The sequence below is a fragment of the Panicum virgatum genome, chromosome 1K, assembly GCF_016808335.1.
Source record: "Panicum virgatum strain AP13 chromosome 1K, P.virgatum_v5, whole genome shotgun sequence".
In the NCBI taxonomy this organism is placed as follows: domain Eukaryota; kingdom Viridiplantae; phylum Streptophyta; class Magnoliopsida; order Poales; family Poaceae; genus Panicum; species Panicum virgatum.
The window spans coordinates 10,887,077-10,908,709 of NC_053136.1; the positions used below are offsets into that span (position 1 = coordinate 10,887,077).

A 21,633-nucleotide genomic window follows, 5' to 3' on the forward strand; every position below is an offset into this window, starting at 1 on the left:
CTACCACCAGTAGGTACCTAGGTACCTACGGCGCTTGGGGCTTCGCGCCGGCGTACTCCCGCCATCGCTGTCGTCGTCGCCGCCGCCGCCGGTGTCGTCGTTGCTGCTACCGCCGCTGGTGTCATTGCCGCTGTCGTAGCCGCCGCCGCCGTCATCATCTTCTTCCTCGGACCCTTCCTCAGAGGACCCGAGGAAGCGGAAGGCCTTCCCGGCCGTAGAGTCGGAGGAGGAGTCGATCTCCTCTTCTAAGGAGGAGTTGACCCGGTCCCACGAGAACTTGTCGTCCTCGCTCTCCTCCATTTCCCCTCCGAGCAGGGATTTGAGGTCTTTGCCCTCTGTCTGGGGTTCATCGCGCTTGGAGATGACCCCGAAATTGAAGTCCTCTGCATTCCAGTGCAGAGGAGCGAGCGCCTCGTGCGCTGCTATCGGGTCATGCTCCGGCGTCGGCTCTCTGCTTTCGGGGATTGAGTCGATGGAGGAGGCTGAGAGGGAGGTCGAGGAAGAGGAATAGGAGGGGGAGAAGCTCGACTCGACTGAGTTGGATGTGGAGGAGGAAGAGATGGCCTTGGCTATTCGAGGTTTGGCTGTTCTGTTGGCTGAGACAGTGGGTTGCGGTGAATTGGGATGATTTAAGGTGAGCTTAAAAAGGCCGGAGGACGGAAGATGGATCGGCATTTTCACATTTTTCGAAGAGCCAGCCGCAAAGGCGTCTTCCGGGAATGTTTAGTGCATTTTAATGAACAACAACGGGAAGATGGTGCAATGGGAAGATGGAGCAATAGAATGGTTTTGGAACTATCATTGCCAAAACCATGGGGCCATGTGTTATCGCCATAAATTAACAGGGTTAATTAATGGGCCAGGAGCAAGTTGGGCTTAGTGTAGAAATTTAAGAAGGCTTGTGGATTGGCTCCTACACGAGCATTTGGGCCATGTGGGCCATATATCTTTAGATTTGGTCCAGTTCAGTTAGGGTAGAGTCCGATATGGACGTGGTAGTTTAGATTGTGTTTTAAGTCTACGGACTATAAATATGTACCCTTTGATATTTGTGAAAGGAGGACATCATTCACGTTCAGCAACAACAAACCACGGCGCACCGCCACCCCTATTTCTAGGGTTTCATCCAAGTAAGCGCCATGCTGCCTTGATCGTTTCTTTCAATCAAGGCAGCATTGTTCTTGCTTTTACCTTTGGTATTACTCGTGCTGAAGCATTTTTGATGGCGAGTAATGCTAGTTATCCTGGTGTTTGCAGCATGTTTTAGTAGATTTATCATGTGCTCACACGCTTATCATCTGCAAATATCATGTTATTCATGCACGAACATATTTTCAATCTTGTACTAGTTCTTGTCATGCGGAATTAGTCGTGCAGGAGTAACGCCTTGTTGCGTTCCGTTTAGTAGATCCAATCTGTTATGGTTTGTTCTTATTCTATAAGAATTGGCGTAATATCTGCTAGATTAGGTCTTGCAAACGGATTGGATGTTCCGGCGATGTAGTAGATGCTTTGCTTTAGTCTTAGTGGGGATTGATCCGGGAATCGGCTCTTGCTATTTCTTAGGCCTCCATTCTGGTTAAAGTTTAGCTATCTATCACGTTCGTTAGGCCTAATTACATGCAGGATGTTCCGATCTAGCAGTGAAGCTTTTACCATCGTGGATTGGATTAACTGAATATAATTGCAGCAAGTTATTACAGTTATATGCTTCATTTATTAATATCTAGATATATAGATCTGACTGACACCGGGACTCGATCGGCTCTTTAAAGCCGATGCAAGAGTCGTCCCGGGGAGCCGACAGTGGCTCGGACTAATGTTTACATGTGTCTATGCATGCAGGCGAATCACTGAAACACGTTTTGCACCTTCCTGATCAAGTATAGGTCAGGTGGCACGCCCTGCGACTGCGGAAGCAATAGGCGTGTGCCAAGATCTGGACCGTTGACCGAGGGACCAGTGCCAGCCAGCGCCCCGGAAGCCTCCCGTCTCCTCGTGTTGCCTGTCGCTGCTCGCCGGTGGGTTTCGACCGACAACACATAGTCAAAACTGAGAAGTTATATAGTCCTTATAATAGTTATATTAATTTTGATTTTTTTAATCCACACATATGTAACAATACTTTTGAAACTGCAGCCACCCTATCTGATTTTATTTTCTTAGAATTAATCATCGGTAATGCTAATGCTGCACCTTGCGTATTGTATTTGTAGAATTATTATTATTAATTACGAAGAGGAAAGAAATTGCATCTGCTTGAACTACTGTAGACATGTAAGCTTCTTTTATGCATATTTTAGACATAATATGTTCCCTTGATTGTTGAATCTAAGACTTGATAATTTATTTTTATTATTGCATAGAAAATTATGTCTAATGTTGAAATTTTTAATGGGATTATATATGGATGATGCCATTTTCATGAATTGATTATACTTGATTGTATCTGGAAAAAATCTTCGCGGTATACCCTGTGGTACAATCCTAGATCCGCCACTGGCCGTAACCCGTTATATTTACTAGGTAAAGACCCGTGGGATGCTACGGGCATATAAGTTTTAAATAAAATAAAATGATTTTAAAGACATATGGTAATAAGACAATAGACATATTGTCTAAACTATAAATTGCAGTAGCAAAATTTATATTAAAGATGATGGAAAGAAGATGTCTCCAACATGCCAAATATCTTAAACTTCTTACATAATTTTCTGAGAATTACCTAGATATAGAATGCTATAGTAACTTATATTTTTGAATTTATGAGGCTAATATAGCGTTCAAGATAATCTTATAGAACTTGAGGTACATAGCGTCCACCATCTTATAAGCCTTATCCTCCCTACGTATATCATATAGACAGTAAGCAGGTTGAATACTGATGATGAGGTGTATGGGAAAACCTTTCTATGACTTGTGGGTCTCAGACACATCGAGAAAAAACTTCAGATCATTAATCCATGCCATGGTGCACCGATCGCCATACATCCATTGTTGGTCCATCTACAATAATATTTTTTTATTGGATGAGCAATTTAATTCACTGGAACTATAATAAAAGATGCACATCTTCCTTAATATGATGAAACGACAATATTATTACATCTAGCACAATTTAGTCAACAACACATCAATTTCACTTTCAATAATTATTAAATTTAATATTTCACATTCACATAAACATTCAAATTGAAATTTATCTATAACATACGTGTATAAAACCAAAATCTCCTAAAAGAATACCAACTACGATGCTAACCATGTCTCTTAAAAATAATTGAAAAAATCACTATAAATTACCCACATTCAACCTATCCAATAAATCTTCTCTCAAATTCAAGTCATCAGTTCTATACATCTCAAATCAATACATAAATCAAAAATATCGTGCTCATTCTCACTCTTTAAAAATCACAAATTTCTATAACTATGGAGCATGAAATGAAGCATAAAGACCATCAAAAAGAGAGGATGAAGAAGCTAACCTTTGACGCACTTGGATAAGTGTAATCCCCACAAAACTTGAGAAAATGAGCAACACCTTCTCTATGGCGCTATGGATGAACAAGGGAAGATGGCAAACAAATGAGCTACTCGGGCTCGGGGAGGAAGAAGCTGTTGCCTTTTAGTGTGTCTGGGTATTTAGTACCAGTTGGAACCACCAGTCTATACTAAGTTGCATCAAGGCAGTTTAATACCAGTTGGAGGCTAAAATCAATACTAAACTGCCTCTAGGGAATCTAGCTGCTGTCGGAGGAGCTTATTTAGAACCGGTTGGAGCCACTAACTGGTACTAAAATGCTCCCCTAGGCACTGTTGTTGCGGACCGGTGCTAACTGCGCGCGTTAGTACCAGCTCAAATTGCAGTCGGTACTAACGCCGGGACGAGTGCCCCTTTCTCTAGCCATGTTAATTTTTCCATTTCAAACAGGGCAGTACTCTTTTAGATGCTCCCTAAAATTTCAGCTAAATGAAATTCTTCTAGATAATAGGAGTTTTCTCTATCAATAGCTATATAGTGCAAATACTAGAAAGTTGTTGGAGTTGAGTGCAGAAGAAAACAGCAAAAGTTGGATCGACGATTTGGGAGTTGCCAGGGAGCTACAACCTCATGCTAAGGTAACAAAACAAATATAGTCTGTACGTTGATTACCGTGTGTTCATCTTAATACTTTTTTGTTCACAGGGAAAAAAAAAAAAGAAAGGTGTGTGCCTGCCCAAGAAAATGGGACTTCGATCCATCGAAGTGCCAGTCTCGAGTAGGGAATAGCTTAGATGTTTAGGTTTACGGGAAGAGGGCTCACCAATTCAAGTGGACGGGGTCCAACGGAAGGAATCAGTGGAGCAACGATTCGGCGGCAGAGTCCATGATCAGTTGATCACCCGATTTACCTCGCAATCAACACAGAGGTGTTAGACACGACAAGGTAAATCCGATGAACGAAACCATACAACCGAATGGTCTACGAGAGTGCCACCTGTCTGGCATCACCGGCCGAGGCAGTCGCTTCACGGCCTTCGCGCCGACAGGAGATGGTTCGTCGATCTGTAGGGTACTCGGAACAAGCAAGATGGCATGGAAACGAGAGAGATAGCATGTATGTGCTCACATACATCATCGTAACAATGCATCACAGAACACACAGAAGGTCGTCCGGGCACAAAGGATACACAAAGGTGTCGGCTGTGGCTTTGAGAGGACTTGGAGACCTTCCATCAAAACAGGTGCTGGGCGTCGATGAAAGGGACGGCGCGGCTCGCTGCAGCGAGCAGCGTTGATGAAGGGGCAGCAGAGGGCTCGACGGAGGCCTGGGCGTCGGCTCGTCGCGGTACTGCTCGAGGAATCTGCAGTGCCGCGCTGCGAGGGTGGCCTGGCCGCCGGCACGCTGCTGTGCCCGTGGCCGCCGGGCGCTGCTGGCCTAGCCGCGCCGGCGACCCCGCCTGGGCCACAGGGGTCTGCGCTGGCCGCCGGTCGCCCGTGCCGGGATTGGATCCATTCTTTATAAAGACACGGATCTATGTCTCTTCTGGCCCGGGATTGGATCCATTCTTTATATGTACAAATTCATGTAAATTTTGTTATTTTATTCGATTGGTAAAAGGTCTATTTGATAAGATGAAAGGGTTGTTAAACGTTGACACATGTATGCCGTCTACCATTATGATTATACCTCTAATAAGCCAAGTGGTATACCATTGTGTGTTAAGCAATATTTATCTATTTTGATATAAATATCAGTTCTATTTTATTAATTTCATCCATGTGTTCATCAGCTCTACGACAAGTTTTCTTTATTCGAAAATCTACTGTTTCATATTTTCAACAACCTAAATCTAAGTACTACATTGTAATGTTGCATACTCTCTAGATTCTTTTATTTTAAAAAAATATTTTGCATCTTTAGTCACAACTTATCGAAAACTTCCTAAAATCCTGCGGCAATGCGCGGGGAAATCACCTAGTATTTCAGATAAAGGTGACATAGCCCATCATCAGTTCCTAAAAGGATTAACTTGATGAGCCAGATTGGCGTGCGAGGTATTAAATTTCTTTTAACCCATGGCTCTACTGGTTCCATTTCATGGATTGATCGATCAAAAATTTGAATATGCTCGAAATTTGAATTTTGGTCCCAAAGGAGCCCATGTCCCAAATTTTGAAAGAGCTCCAGATTTGAAAACTGGTCCCAGATTTAGAAAGAGCTCCAAATTTGGAGCCAAAGTTCAAAATTTTAAGTGTGCTCGAAATTTGAAGTTTGGTCTCAAAATCCAAAATTGCTCCAAATTTGGAGCCAAATTGCCAAATTTAAAATGTTCTCAACATTTCAATTCTAGTCCAAATTTCAAAACTGCTCTAAATTTGGAACCACAGTGCCAAATTCAAAATGCGCTGAAAATTTGAATTCTGGTCACAAATTTGGAAGCCAATGTCACAAATTTGAAATGTGTTCCAAATTTGAATTTTGGTCCCAGGTTTGGAAAGAGCTCTAAATTTTGAACCAAAGTCACAAATTTGAATTCTGGTCTTACAAATTTGGAAAGAGCTCCGAATTTGGAGCCAAAGTGCCCAATTTGAAATGTCCTTGGAATTTGAAATCTGGAACCTAAAGTTTAGAGTTTAGAGTGCAGTCTGGAAATGTGCAGTCTGGAAGCTTCAAGGGTTACAGCCTTGGGGCACGTACAACAATTAGATAGCAGCCGTCTATACAAGTCCACACAAGCAAAATAAGCTGATGTGGTCATCATTAAATGAGAAAAAAGTGTGTTGCTGTCTACTATCTCGTTTACTGCTCTAGCTCGTGCTCCCATGCAAAACAACATCAAGTATGTATTAAGTATCACATAGACAGCTAAACAGACAACAAATATCTAAACTATTGTAAAGCTGTTTATTTAGCTATCTGTGTATGTCAAATAGACAACTACTGTCTAAACCAACATTTTAAATAGCGGGCTATAGGATTTAATGGCAGGGTCCTCAAAACGCTATTAGCACTGCTATTGCCCGCTATAGCGCGCTATTTTGTACTGCAGTGATCATAGCAGCAGCTCCGTGAAAACCGCTATTGTGACGCTATAGCTCGCTATTTAAAACACTGGTTTAAACTGCTTTAGATGCCATTAGGTCCATCTCCTTTAATTTGGACGATGATGCCCGTCACTAAAAACTGGCTCTTACATACAGCTGTCAGCAGTTTTTACTACGAGAGTACCGTGTAGACAGCGTACAAGAGGAGGCGTATGTATCATAGAGAAACTACAGAAGGCTACAGAGGTTCCTTTATTCCAATCAGAATTTTTTTTAATGACGCTCTGCAGTGATGGGAAATGGCCAAAAGCCTCTCCTGAAGCATGGTCAGTGTTATTTAAAGATTTACTCTTTGAATTTCAGCTGTCTAGCATAAACAATTGGCATCAACAAACATGCGATTCTCGTTAAAAAATTGATAAATGAAAAGCTCAAAAAGATAAATCTTTGAAAGGAGCAGCATACAATACAAAATATTTTGACATGATTTGGAGCGAAAATATAAAATTACCTGCCATCTAGGTCGGACACTGTGACAACGTTAGCAGTACATGGCATCACAACTGTTGATGCCTCTACTGTTGTGACCATTACGTGGAAATATGCTGGGTGCTTAGGCTCAGACAGGGTCATAGTCTCGCTGCTTAGCATTGTAACCACATCTGACATGGTGGGCCGATCAGATGCGTTCTCTTGCACACACAATAAGGCGATGTTAATACATCTCATTATCGCTAGCGTATGGCACTCAACATCTAATAATTCATCCACAAGTTGAAGCCACAATCCATCTTTCCACAACTGCCATGCCTACCAAAGAAAAGATGACAAAATATATAATGATATATTGCTGGATGAGGAAAAAAAAGAGTAGATTTATTACTGCCCATATGCACTGCTAAAAAGGTGCAAAGCACAAATCCTAGTACTCCCAGTGGTAGATTTATTAGTGCTCATATGCTCTCCTAAAAAGGCAGAAAGCATTAATCCTAAATCAGTACTCCCAGTGGTGCCATGTGACGGCCTTCAAATTTTGCATTTCTTGATTTTCAGACATTAGAGATACAAAATTGTTTGTAGATCAAAATAATGAAAAGACTTACATGTCCAAGAAGGTTGATGAAGTCTCCATATCGATGGTAACTTGATGTTTTTTTCCCACTCACAATCTCAAGAATTAGCACACCAAAACTAAACACATCGGATTTGATCGAGAAGATGCCCTCCGAAGCGTACTCAGGAGCCATATAGCCACTGAATTGATGTATAAAGAAAACTTCTTGGTCAGATTGTTGTATTTGTAGGCTTTTTGTAATAGCCTTGATTGTAAGAAAATCTTACTATGTTCCAGCAATCCTTCTTGTGTTTCCTTCCAAATCATTTGTGCTAAATATCTTAGCAAGCCCAAAATCTGAAATTTTGGGGTTCATTTCATGGTCCAGAAGAATGTTGCTTGCTTTAAGATCTCTATGGATAACCCGTAGTCTAGAGTGCTTATGCAAATATAGGAGTCCTTGTGCTATCCCTTCTATTATTGCTAAGCGTTTAGTCCAGTAAAGTAAAGCTCTCCTTGTTTCATCTGCAAAGCAGTTAAATATAGATATATTATTAGAAGAAAAAACATCTTCAAGAACCCAGAACTTGTACCATGTTTCTGTATCAAAAGTACCAAAAATAAAGAAGTCCAAGCTTTTATTTGGCAAATATTCGTAGATGAGTATTTTCTCCTCTCCGTGGGAGCAGAATCCTAAGAGCCGGACCAGATTTGTGTGCTGGAGCTTGGCTACGAGCTGAATTTCATTTTTGAACTCGGTGAAACCTTGTCCGGAATGTGAAGCAAGTCTCTTAACTGCTATCTCCAACCCATCTGGAAACTGGCCCTGGAGAGGAATTCAAATGAAGTGGATCAGTGATAATCTTTTGTTGTGCTATTTCTTGTAACTTGATTTATCTTCTATAACCAGGCCATGACACGCACTGAGAAAATATATAGGTATTTGTCCATAATAACACTAAGGGATTTTCAGAATACAACTTCTAGTACGTTTTTATTAGTAACTGCAACAAACATCCAATACTTGCAATCGTTGGGGAAAATAGCTAGCTCCGAGCATCTTAAATAAAGTGCCTAAGAGCATCTCCAAGAGCTTAGACAAATGAAACTAGCTAAATTCTCATTTAGCTAGTCATTTGACTAAAATTGTCTTTCTATTTTATTGGACCCTCCAACAAACTACCTATCCATTTATTCAACTCTCCACGCACGCAGACACTGGCACGTGAGCCCCACGCGTCATCCCTCTCCCTCTCATCTCCGCCCACCGTTTCCATGGCCGGCCCCTCCCTCCTTTCCACTTGCAGCTCGCCGGCGGCAAGGACAACAGGCGGCAGGGCAGGGCGGTGCGGCGGTAAGCGCAGCCGGACGGAGCCGGCGCGCGCGGCGGCGCAACGCGGGGGCGGCGCAGGGGCAGTCTGCGGCGGGCGGCAGCTTGGCGGCGGCGCTCGAAACAAGCGCGGAAACTAGCGGAACTCGCAAGAACAAGGAGAGCACGGGCATCAACGCCTCACCTAGGTTCGATTTGAGCCTCTGGACGAAGAAAACAGCGGTCGGAGGGGTGAAATCGACGACGAATGGATCTCGAGGGCCAAGGATGGCCGGCGGCCGAGGAATCCTCGATACCCGGCCGTGCAAGGGCCGGAGCTCAGATATGAGGGGCTGGGAAGGGAGCTAGGGAGGTAAGAGAGCTTCGGATGGGAGGAATTTGGGGATGGTGAAGCGGAGGCCAGGGATTTGGCCGGCGGAGCTTGCTGCCGGTGAAGCTCGGAACCGGCGAGTAGGGAGGCGCGGCGGCTGCCGGAGCTCGCGGCCCGCGAGCAATGGGAGCGCGGCGGCGGCGGCGCGGGAGAGGGCACGGGAGAGAGGGCGGGACCATGCGGGAGGTGGGATGGCGAGCCGCGGGGCATCGGCAAAAATTCCTACCGGCTTTTCCGGGACGCAGAAGGAGAAAGCGAGTCCACGACTTTAGCTGCTCTGTTGGGAACGAGTTTTAGCACTCTTTTTTTTAATTAAAAAAGTGATTTACATGTCCTGCTAGAGATGCTCTAATTTCTAAATATGCATAAACTGTATTTTTAGAGTGTGTTTGGTTGAGCTGTGGCTTTTGAAAAAATTGCTGTGAGCTGTAAGCTGTGGAAAAGCTGCCGTAGGCTGTGAGCTGCGAAGAAGTTCAAAAACCATTAACTTTTTGAAGGTGGTGGGTAGGTAATTTTTTTGAAGTTGCCCACCTCCACAGCAGGTAAAAGCAGGAGGAAAGCTGCTTTCAGTTTTGTACTAGAGTAAAAGCAGCTTTAACAAAAAAAAGCAGCTTTTGGAGACCAGTGTGTTTGGTTAGCTTTTGACTTTTCGAAAAACAAAAGCAGTTTCAAAAGCAGAACTAAATACACCCTTAATCCACGGACATATGCAAACGCATTATCTTACCTTGAAAACAGGACCAAAACCTCCTTGCCCAAGTTTATTTTCTTCTGAGAAGTTACATGTAGCCTCCAATACTTGGGACAATTCATAAATAGTGAATCCTGAACTTGTTCCTTCTAGTTCCCAAACTAGTGCTCCATCCTTCTGAACGTTTATCTTAGCCTTGTCCTTTGTAGCTTTGCCTATATTATATCGATCCGAGCATATTGCATCGTACCAAATTGAAGTTCAATGTCTTGAGGGAAGCGAGTATAGTAGCGGTAGTATGTAGCTTACCATTCTGGTGACTTCTGTATCTAAAAAACGACACCAGGCACAAAAAAGATGCAGCTAGTGGAACAACCAAGGCGATGACCAGAACTTTGCCCCTGCGCCCTAAAACTTAAATGATAACAAGGAGTAATTAATAATTTCACATATCTGTAGTAATTAATAATTTCACATATCTGTATAGTTAATGTATTTTACAGTTTGATGATATGGGTAATAATGAATTACACATAACTGTGGGCAGTGAAATTCCCACGAGGACTCCATTAATAAAAGAAATATAAGGTGTGGAATCTCTAGAACTAACTCGAGTATGGCAAAGTTGGGAGTTTTATTATTACATCAGCAAGTTTTACTTGATCCTTTCAATTGAATGTGGAAAATTTGGCTTTGCCCTTGCTTACTTTTATGTCGCTCGCTGGGCACTACTCCCGGCGTTGGTGGCACAATAGCTGCCGGGTCTGCCGCCGGCGCCACGGCACCACCGCTGCAGTTGACGAACTGATACTTGACGGTGAGGTGGCCGTTCTTGTAGCCCTGTCCGCCCTTGTCGATCTTGCTGAAGGCCGTGTCGTAGTCCATGGACAGCCCACCGTTGCTGCACTGGTCCACGATCCTCACTGTGATGGCTGCGCCCGTCGCATTACTGTTCGTCACCTACAGCATAGATAGATCCCCAAATAATATATATATAGTTTGCCTAAAACGATTGATTATTAATAAGATCATACCATGAGGCACTTACCGCAGGCGTCCTTGCCTGCGGGTCCAACGGGGCCGCAGAAGGCCGTCCAGCCGTACTCCTTGCGCCATGACAGTGGCTCGTCAGCATCCCACTTGGCGCAGTACACTCCGGCGGCGGCCAGGTCCCAACTGTTCTGCTTCGCGCGGTAGAATAGGTAGGTGGCGCGCACGCCGGATGCCTCCTGTGCGGCGACCAGAGCGGCAGCGGCGCAGAGCAGCGTGGCCGCTAACGCCAGCCTTCTGCCGCCACCTGTCGCCGCCGCCGCCATGGCAGCCAACGCGCAAAGCTCAGGCACGCAGATAGGTCGGAACAGAGGAATAACGGAATAATCGGCGGTAAATAAGCGCGTTTGTTCGTCAGCAGCAGCTAGTGCACGAAGCCTCTTCTGCTACGAGCGAGCCGTGCTCGATGGGTTACATTGACTCTTTTCTCTGAAAAACGAGTGACGACTGAGGAGTCAAGCTTGAGGACTTCGACCAGCCGGCCAGTCTGCAGCCCAGCGGAGCGGAGAACGCACACCACATGTGTACGTACACGTCGTGGACCATATATGTGGTTGTAATCTAGGTAGAAGTTAAGATTTTTCGATCGGAGAATTTTCGTAGTAGGGTCACGTACTACTGAATTCCTATCTCTTTTTATAGATTTTTTATGTGCCCCTGCTCCCTCCATAGTATAAAGGAAGTCATTTTGAATTTATCATAAGTTAAATATTTTACACTTTAATCCGAAACGACATCCATTACAATATGGAGGAAGTACAAAACTTCCACTATTTAAAAAAGGCAAAATAGAGACGGCAGACATCCATGTAGCTAAATTTGCATCTCTAACGCGGAGACATCACTAAAAAATTTATAGAGAATTTCTCCCCCACTGATAATTGTAATAGAGTAGTAGAGCTTTTCTTTACCATGTTTGTCAGCAAATCTTGTAAAACTTGAGACGTCCCTTCTGCTCGCTGTGTGTCGTGTTTTCTATTTTTTTGGTGGTGCCCAACTGTACCTCTTGCTCCTGTAATTTGTGGCTTGCAAAAAAAAAAATTGGGCTTATTGGAAAAAAAATTGGGTAGGGACAACCCCCAAAGTGCATCCGGTGAGGACCCGCCCCCAAATATTGTTTCGTGGGCACGGAACGGATCAGACGGCAAGGCTTTTCTCGGCTCCACCCTTCGTCAAACGCTGCAGCTCGGCTCGGCTAGATGCATTAGCTCCGGACAGAGCCGAGAGCTCCTGTATAGAGCCTGTATCTTTCTTCATGTCCTCCCATCGCCGCCGCCTTCGCCTTCATCCGCCGCAAAGCCTGTGCCGTGCAGAGCGGCGTTGCTGGCACAGCTGCTGTTCTTGCAGCAGCGGCTCGGTGGCGAGTGGCAACTTTCCTGCCGTTCGAGGAGCAGACCAGGCACGCAGCTCCTTCAACGCATCTGCACATTGCACACATGATCAGATCGCCAGCGACAGTTCTGACGGCACACGCCTTTCTTTGTCATGGCCCAGCACTCCCATGATGATCAGGCACTCGAGATGGTCTCACAATACTGCAGTGGCCTTTGCGCCATAGATAACGGCCGCCAACAGGCGCTGGAAGAAGGATCCAAGGATCAGGCTGAGGTGGAGGATATTGTTGATGAGACCGCGATCATTTTATGGTTGTGGAACCAAAGCAAACACAACACAGGTAAGGTCATCATGGTCTAATTTATTAGTCGTGATGTTTATCATATATTTTAACCTATCTGATCATGTTTTATTGCACAGAACTTGTCAACTGCCATGGAAGTAGACCACATCGACTCTACTTGTTCCAACACTGATGGCAATGATAGTCCCGTTCCTTCCATTACATCTCATGTGATTGATGAAGTTGTGAAAACTCTGATTGTTCCTGAAGTTGGAATGACTTTCGAATTAGAGAAGAAAGTTTTTGATATGTACAACACCTATGCCGGTCACATTGGCTTTAGTATTAGAAAGAGCCATTCAAAGCTACGAGGATATCAGACTTTACGTCAGAAATATTTTGTTTGCGGTAACCAAGGTCAGCGAGAAAGTAAGTCATCAAAGGACACTACAAGAACAAATTGCAATGCTTGTGTTCAATTTAGTGTCAACAAAGAGGGGATTTGAATAGTGCAAAAGGTTGTACTTGAGCACAATCATTACCTTATTAGTCCAAATAAAAGAGAAAAGTTGAGGTCCCAATGAAGTGTTCAAGAGGCGGACAAAAAGTTAATTGGACAGATAAGGGAAGCAGGAATGAAGTCAGCTCAGGTGTATGAGTTCTTGAAGGAGTTCTATGGAGGAGCTGACAAAGTACCATTCTCACGGATGGATTGCAACAATGCGAATGGTCATGAGCGCAAGAAGTATTTAGAATCCAATGGTGCACAAACTTTGCTAGAATATTTGAAGCGTAAACAGTTAGAGGATCCAACATTTTTTGCCGCCAACCTGCTGCTAGAGTTGCTTGTGTTTCTCAGAGTGAAAGAAATAAACCACTAACACGGATTTTGCACATCCCCCTCCGATGCAGGCCGGCACGTTAGCGCCTCTACCTCCACCAGCGCTCCGCCTTGGCGGCGGCGTGGTGCACAGCTGCATTGCCATCGTGCACACTGGCGGGATTCCGCTCGCCCAACTAACGACATGATGTTGTGTTTTAAGCATATGCTGCAATATGTGTTCCAAATGTTTTAGCTGTTTCACACGTATGCCGCAAGTGCTTCATTGAATATTGCAAAATTTCATTGGGATGTTTTCGACTTGTTGTGATGTTCTAGTTGTTGATTTTTGCATCTGTTGTTAATTTTTGCGACTGATATTTTTCGATGTTACAAAAGATACTTTTTGGTGTTGCATATACATTTCCACAATGTTGCAAGCGATGTGCATGCAACATGCTCCCTTGTTGCGGTGAGAATTGGATCTCATGAGATCAAGTGAGACGTTATTTTTCATCATACTATTTTATTTTGCAAAAGACATTTTTCAATGCTGCGGATATTATTGTTTCTCCATATTGAGACGGACGGATAATGTTGCAAGTATTGCAAATCGGGGTGATGTTGCCTGTAACATCAAAATTTGTTGTGGCGGGAGTTGAGCTGCTGAGCGGATGATTTTTTTTTGCTAATTTGTTGCGCGATTTCTGATGTTTTAAGTGTTAGCTTTTAGTGTTGCAAACTGTCTTTTTTATGTTGCACCCGACCATTGGGGCGTTCGACGTGAAATCTCCCATCCCGTTTGATGTCGGGACACGAGAGCTACCGATTTATCATCAGTTGATTTGTGTGCAAACTTCTGTGTTGATTATGTTTGTTATCGGAATAGATCATATACGATGATCAAGTAATCTTCTACTGTACTGATAAATACAGTAACATGCATGCTTGAGCACATCTTTAGTCTATTGAAGCATACATCATGCACGGCACATTGGCACACAAACATACGTATGCCATTCATTTGAGGTTGAGTATACATATATCTGTATATATGCAGTAGCTCCCACGATTGTTCTGAAGGTAAACGGGTAGGCTACGCTAGCACCACTACCGCATATACCCAAGACGCTTGCGAGTAGAAGATCATAGATCGTTACCACTAGACGCGCAGCGCAGCGGAAGAAGTCGCGCGTCGATGTAGAGGAAGTAGTCGATCACGTCCCACGAACCGAGCTCCTCGTACTTGATCCCAGCAGCCGATCAGCGCAGCAGTCGCAGCAGCGCCTCCACGGAGTCCACACGTACGGGGATGAAACGCCGGGCGTCGGTGTGCTAGCACCGCACGCACGGCAAGGGCGGCGGCTAGGGAGGTGGCGCAGCTCAGGGTCTCCCCCCTTAGCCCCTCCCTCGTATATATAGGGCGTACTAATGGGCTTCTATCTCATAGGCCTATTACTAACCCTAATTCTTCTTAGATCAATATCCTTTTGGGCCTTTAAACCGTATTGTGATGATGAGCTCTTGGGCATATCACCAACATGTTCATCAATTACTGAACATCAGAAAGGCTCCTGGGTGTAGCGGTCGAGGTTATCACCGGCGGCGACGTCGAACATGTCGCAGTAGCGCTGGTAGTAGCCAATGCGGTCGATGTTGGCGTCGTTGGGCCCGCGGCCGCACTCGATCCCGCCGTTGAAGATGTTGGTGATCACGCCGTACCCCGGGACCCGCCCCGCGGCGGGGTCGGCGTGGGAGGGCGTCCAGTTCTCCACGACGACGTCGTGGCACGACGGCTCGTTCTTCCCCTGCGCTGTCCACCAGAACCAGATGGCCGTCTTGAAGGAGATCACGGGGTCTGAAGACACCAGATCCGGGTTGCCCACCAGGTCCAGGCCCAGCGCATCCCCGGCCTGCTGGTAGTTGGCCTGCCTGCAATCGCATGTAGGTCCAGTTGGCCATGGAAATGCATTGCCACGTCAGGTTTTTATGCGCATAAGCTATACAAAGACGATGACACAACGAATTCTTGGACCAAGGCGACGAAATGTGAAATTTTACTGTACCCTCAAATATACGTGAGCTCTCCATATTTTACCTCCAACGGTTTAGATTGATCTAATAATATTTTTTCTTTAATATCGAGGTATTATTTAAAGATATCATTTGTATCATAGGGGTAATTTTATAACTAATAAGTTATTAATACCAAAACTACCTTTTAAAATCAACCATGCATTGGGTTTCCCTAATTATATCTCTATCTATCTAGTGTCAAAAATTAGTAAAAATTCTAGAAGTAATTGGTGATGGTGGGGTGGTGGGGGTAGCCAAAATGTGAACACTGCTTAGCCAATGCCGTCTTTTTATGAGGACATGACATCTATGCATACATCATGCTTAGAGAATGGTACGGATTTGTAGGAGGCCATCTAGGGTGTTCAAGTCAAGAAGGAGGGTCAAGACTAATTCATTTTGAGTCAACAAGGCGGAGGCCCAAAAAAAACCCAAGTTTATGTCCACGTCGGAGTCCATGAGCACCCACACCAAAACCGATGCCCATGTGACATATGAGCTCTATTTTATATGTTCTTTATAACAACAGAAATATATTTCAAGGAGTCTAATGACACCGGTTTCAGCCGCAAATTTGTTCGAAGTAGACAGAAAAGTGGAAATACATAATCTGTTAGGGCAACAGCAATGTCAAAGGACCATGCAGTCCTTAAGCGTGGGTCCCACAACAGCTGTCCATAGTGAAATGTCCACCGTCACAATGGTAAAGGACCGGGTGGGAATTAATGCGGGCCCCATAGAGAAAAAAATAATTCTCGTTGTCAACCTCCTGTGCCGTGAGAGACTTCCGATCAACCAACCGTTGTACTTTTATATTCATTTGTAGCAGTGAACTTCAAAAAGTAATCTATTTTACTTCTTGTGGCCGGTTCATATGCATAAGGACCACTTTATCAATGAATGCTATAATGACTACTTGGACAATGTATATAGCCGGTTTTCCAGGGAGCATTTAATGCATAATGACCACTTTTTGAGCACATTGTGGCTGCCCTTAGGATGCTGCCACATCATCTTTTGGGCCGTTCGCCCATGTATCGTGTTACAGCCCTAGGGGTGCATCCAGGGTGTCATGCACGACCTAAAACTCTCTTATAAAGAGTAGCGGTGTAATGGTTGCTTAGTATTCGAATGAAGTCTTGTTAGAGGACCTAAATCTTGACGTCCGCAATCAAACTTATCATACCTCTCGGAAGATTGTCCACTATTTTTCCTTTTAGCTTCATTCTATTCAATTACCTAGAGTCCACAAGAAGCCCTAGAAAAATTGTTTCCCCTTTCCTATAACCCCTTTGTGCTGCTACAATTCTTTCTTCCCAGATTACATTTCCAAATTTTAGTCCCTCGTTGTGTTGTTGTTTTTGTTGTGTCTAGGTTTTGTTCAATTCGGTTTGAGCCAAGTCGTATCTCTATGTTGTGAGAGTCCATGCAAATCTGTGAACAAAAAATGATCACATGAGGTGCTGCTAACTAGTGCCAATTTATAAATAATTGTTGCAGCTTTTGTTCAGTTTTGCCCAATTGCCTTGTCTTTCATATATTTGCAGAAACTTCGTGCAGATATCCGCAAAGAGTGATAGGCAGATTTTCCCCCTACTTTAAGAGTTTGTGTTGGTTGTACATTGTACATGTAAATTCTTGTGGTACTTTCTGTTATTGAAAAAAAGAGAAATAAGCAAAAGACAAAGAGGTGCAAAAAGAAAAATAAAGAAACACCCAATTGCCTTGTCTTTCATATATTTGCAGAAATTTCGTGCAGATATCTGCAAAGAGTGATAGGCAGATCCCCCCCTCCTACTTTAAGAGTTTGTGTTGGTTGTACATGTAAATTCTTGTGGCACTTTCTGTTATTGAAAAAAAGAGAAATAAGCAAAAGATAAAGAGGTGCAAAACGAAAAATAAAGAAATGGCCGCACCCCAAAAGAAAATAAGAGGAAAGAAAAGAAAAGAAAAGAAAAATCAGAAGTGCGTGCGTTTCTTAAGTCCCTCTGTTGAGTTATATCCATTGCTTGTTTGAACTAGGTCTCGGATGAGTTTAGGCCGGCGACATATATAGACTAGCTTTGGGCTACTTTAGTCTTACAATTTTTGGATTTTATTATTGCTAATCCTTCCTACATATATTTTAGCCTCCTAAGCTCCACATATATACTTCTTATCAGTACTAGTTCACCTTGCAACTATTACACTCAAGCTATAGGAGGTATAACAAACAGGCCGCACCGATTGTTCCTCTGTTGCTTTGGTAAGAACACTTGCAAGCGCGTAGTAAGACGCTTTATAGTGTGTGATCGACTTCCGTTTTTGTTCCATCGTCAATTAGTTGATAGGGATAATACTTTTATGTTGTCGTTTTCTTTCTTCTAACCATGTCACATAAAAGGAGTTGAGTCACCTAAGGATTTTAATATTTGTGTGTACAAGAGAGTGCTTCAATAGTGGGTTATCAATGAGCGTGGATTTTTTCCCCAAATAATAGTATTTTAATGTAAAATTATAAAAATAGATATGTTTAAAAAAATTGCAAAAAAAACAGTCTGTCGCCACTTGAAAATGGCGACAAGGACTTGTTGCCATGTCAAATGGCGACAGGCATACGTGGCAGCTAGCCACCTGTACACGTTTAAATGTGGACAAGTATACCTGCCGCCAGTTTAAATGGCGATAGGCACATGTTGCCACTTCAACTGGCGACCAGGGTTAACCATTTCGGTTTCGTTGCAAATCCCGGTGTTTAGCGGAAACGAAATTTCGTTCCGAAATTTCGGTAAATTTCGGCGAATTTTGGTGACTTTTGGCCGAAATTTTTTGAATTTTGAATTTTCAAACGAAATTTTCCGAAAAATACCGAATTTTTTTTCCCGGTAAGTAGCGAAAACTAAATTTTTCGCCGAATTTCGGCGAAATTTCGCCGAAATTTCAAACCCTGCTGGCGACATCTTGCCAGCCGTGCATTTGCAGCTGCTACATGCATGCGGATTCCTCTGCACTCAGTAGTGTGTGAGAGAAAAAGAGTGAAGTAAACTCTAGTCAGCAGTGTATGTGTGTGTGAGAGAGAGAGAAATAGAGCAAATGCATGCATGCAGATTCCTGTAGTCAGCAATGTATGTGTGTGTGAGAGAGAACGAGAGTGCATGCATGCATGCCGAATCATGTGTGTGAGAGAGAAACAGAGAACAAGAGTGCATGCAGAGAGAGGGAATGAGAGGGCATGCAGAATCATGTCGCCACTTCAAGAGGCGATTGGTCGTGTCGCCATTTGCAGTGGTGACATGTGCCTGTCGCCATTTGAAATGGTGACAGGTCCCTTGTCTACACGGCGACAAACTACTAGTTTTGCAATTTTTTCAAACAACTTCTATTTTTACGATTTTCCACTAAAATACTATTATTTGGAGAAAAAATTCCGCATACATGGATAGGAAGTTGGAGGAGTTGAATAAGCTCATTTCCGGTCTTTCTACTCGGTCGAAAAAGTTGAGAAACAACGATTTATTGGACATTCAACCACGCAGGATGAGGAAGAGCGTGGTGTGATCATCATCGCCTCATGTGAACATTCTAGACTTTCACGTCATGATACACCTTTGACCGCCACTGCATATGAGAGCAAAGGTAATGACCATGCTTCTACACTCACAGAAGGTGAGAGTTCTCTTGACGTGCTGAAATTTTTCACCAATCATATTATGATAGAGCAAATATTAGTGGAACCTTCGCTTGATCTGTCTTTATCACAAGATGATTTGTTTGCTATTCCTTATGATAAAAATGACTTATATGCTGATACTTGTGTTATATCCATGCCACGATTAATGAATGCTCATGCTATATGTGTGTTGCAACCAAACACTTGTGGTTAAAAAAAAGACATGTTATTCATATTGTTAGTGATAAAGATGACCTGAAATTGTTGTCTTATTTAAATACATTGGGCTACATTTAATTTGTTGTTTTGTGTAACCTTAACTCTACATCAAGTACCAAATACTGAACTAAACAATGCTGAACTACTGAATATAATGCGCGTCACTACTGGACATCGTTCAGTAGTGGTTCGTCAGTAGTCGGACTCAGTAGTTAATACTGAAATTTTTTCAATAGTTTAGCTCATATACCGATAGGTGTAGAATAACCACTACACCTAGGGTGTAGAATAGCACATTAAAAAAATACACATACACAGACATTGAACACATTGATTTACAACATCAGCATGGGTATTTGTATTGTCTTGTCGTATAATGCGCTCGTAACTTTATCGTAATACATGTATCATAAATATATGTGTTTACCATGTTGTAAATGAGAGTAAATTTGGGTAGATATTGAATAAGTTATTCTGTGGCCAGCCACAGATTATATATAAGAAAATGATATTCTATAGCCAACCATAAAATTAGGTGTAAATTTACGACATCGTGATAGAAGATTTACTATCCCCTACGGTAAATCTTAACGCAATTTATCCAAGAACCTGTACCATAAATTTATATGTGGAAGTGATATTCTATGGCCATCTATAAATTCGCATTAAAATTTAAGACAATGAACACGGAGATTTATGACACCGCAACTAGAGATTTATAATGTCATCCAATCGTAAATGTGATAGTAATGTATCATAACACTCGTAATAGTAGATTTAGGTGACTATAGAATAAATTATTCTATGCATGGCCCACCACAAAGTATACATATATATCATGTGTATATACGTCTATTTAGATAGAGACACATATATATGATATTTGCATGTGTGTGTGTATGAACTATGAATAACCATGTTTTTGCTGTGAGCACAGTGATTTTCACTTACCCTGTCAAGAGAATCGGTCCCCGTCCGTAGTCGGGAGGAGAGGTGGACTTGCTGACCTCTTCCTTGAAGCAGTACCCCCACTGGAACTGGTCGGCGGCGCCCCTCGTGCCACCTGCACGTACGCACGCGTCAGTTCACAGCAAAACCGGGGCACTAATTAAATGAGCCAGAACACGAAGAAGCTGCCGCAGCATATGCATGAAACCGGTGGTCTCGTGGGAGGTCTGGCCGAAGAAGGCGGCGAGCTCGCGCCTGTTGTACTCGTCGCCGCCGCCGGTGGTGCCGAAGCCGGGGAAGAAGGCGGCGGCCTGGATGAAGGCGTCGTATGTGTAGAACCCGCTGGCTGGGCAGGAGGAGTTGTGGAGGTTGGGCAGCATGGCGCTGTACACGTCCTGCGTGATGATGGACTCCACCACGCTGCCGTCCGCGGGCGCCGCCACGGCCAGCAACACCGCCGCAGTCGCCATGGCGCACGCCGCCGGCAGCACAAGCCTCGCCATGCTCGCTACCATAAGTACGCCACGGCACTAGCTCTCCTCAGTTGTTAGTCGTAGCTAGCACGCGTAGGCGGCGGAGACTGGGAACGTTGCGCTGAGCTGCTAGATGTGCAGTGTGGTACACATGGCTGCCCCGCTGCGAGGGGCGAAGGAAGTTGTCGCCGTGAATGGTTGGCCATGCGACTTGTTGCGAGGAAACCGTCCTCCAGACGAGGAGGTGATCCGCTCTTTAATCCGAAGCGCATTCAGATTTTTTTTGAATCAACGAAGCGTCCGCAACTACTGTACAGTCTTCACTTGCTCCTGAGCCACACGTTGCGTCCGAGTCCGATTGCCGGTCTTGATACGGGAGAGGAGGTCGTCAGGGGGACCACGAGGTAGTTTCCGCGTGTCCATGCTGCGTGCTTTCTCGCGTCGGATCTCGCTGCACCTGCGCGCACGCCACGATTCTTTTTTCTTCTCGGAATTGTTTGCCTGTTACTAGTAGTCAACAAAACAAATCCTAGCGATTTGTCAGGTTTCTGATTAATTTCCCTTGTGCATCTTTTCCGATTTACAGGGCGTCCTATTTTTAACCACGAGTGCGATAGCTTTGGTATTCGTGCCAACCCTAGATCCAACGGTGTTTCCTTTATCTTCCTCATTGCCTCAGCCCCAACGGAGGTGGCGGTACGATTGCGTTGAGCTCACCGTCGAGTTCGCCAGCGACCGCGGAGGGAGGGAGCACGGTCGCGGGGACTTGAGAACATGACGGTGGGCGGTGTATTGTGCTGTGG

At 44.0% G+C, this 21,633-nt stretch overlaps 3 protein-coding genes and 1 long non-coding RNA gene across 7 annotated transcripts; all 4 read right to left on the reverse strand.

Annotated features, from left to right (window-relative positions):
• On the reverse strand, window positions 1-675 carry LOC120652506 (suppressor protein SRP40-like). The gene has a single exon (XM_039930364.1). It carries the CDS (start codon window positions 673-675, stop codon window positions 1-3), a length of 675 nt encoding a protein of 224 aa, XP_039786298.1.
• Window positions 676-2,662: 1,987 nt separating this feature from the next.
• On the reverse strand, window positions 2,663-4,681 carry LOC120651297. The gene is made up of 2 exons (XR_005666101.1): window positions 4,308-4,681; window positions 2,663-3,006 (listed from the first exon to the last, which is right to left on the reverse strand). It is a non-coding gene; the product is annotated as an uncharacterized LOC120651297 (long non-coding RNA).
• Window positions 4,682-6,865: 2,184 nt separating this feature from the next.
• LOC120694536 (G-type lectin S-receptor-like serine/threonine-protein kinase At4g03230) lies at window positions 6,866-11,274 on the reverse strand. The gene is made up of 8 exons (XM_039977685.1): window positions 11,012-11,274; window positions 10,685-10,937; window positions 10,287-10,391; window positions 10,014-10,192; window positions 8,202-8,412; window positions 7,874-8,111; window positions 7,636-7,786; window positions 6,866-7,342 (listed from the first exon to the last, which is right to left on the reverse strand). Exons 1-8 carry the CDS (start codon window positions 11,012-11,014, stop codon window positions 7,040-7,042), a joined length of 1,443 nt encoding a protein of 480 aa, XP_039833619.1. The 5' UTR covers window positions 11,015-11,274; the 3' UTR covers window positions 6,866-7,039.
• Window positions 11,275-11,699: 425 nt separating this feature from the next.
• Window positions 11,700-21,085, reverse strand: LOC120694541 (chitinase 8-like). Of its 4 annotated transcripts, none has more exons than XM_039977700.1 (4): window positions 20,572-21,081; window positions 20,361-20,475; window positions 15,009-15,397; window positions 14,361-14,539 (listed from the first exon to the last, which is right to left on the reverse strand). In XM_039977700.1, the coding sequence occupies exons 1-3, from the start codon at window positions 20,870-20,872 to the stop codon at window positions 15,028-15,030; spliced, it is 786 nt and encodes a 261-aa protein (XP_039833634.1). In that variant the 5' UTR covers window positions 20,873-21,081; the 3' UTR covers window positions 14,361-14,539; window positions 15,009-15,027. The 4 variants fall into 4 exon arrangements, with proteins under 4 accessions (XP_039833651.1, XP_039833645.1, XP_039833634.1 ...); XM_039977692.1 differs by having other exon boundaries at window positions 20,361-20,472; window positions 20,566-21,081; XM_039977717.1 differs by lacking the exons at window positions 14,361-14,539; window positions 15,009-15,397 and adding an exon at window positions 11,700-12,448 and having other exon boundaries at window positions 20,572-21,085.
• Window positions 21,086-21,633: the final 548 nt, after the last annotated feature.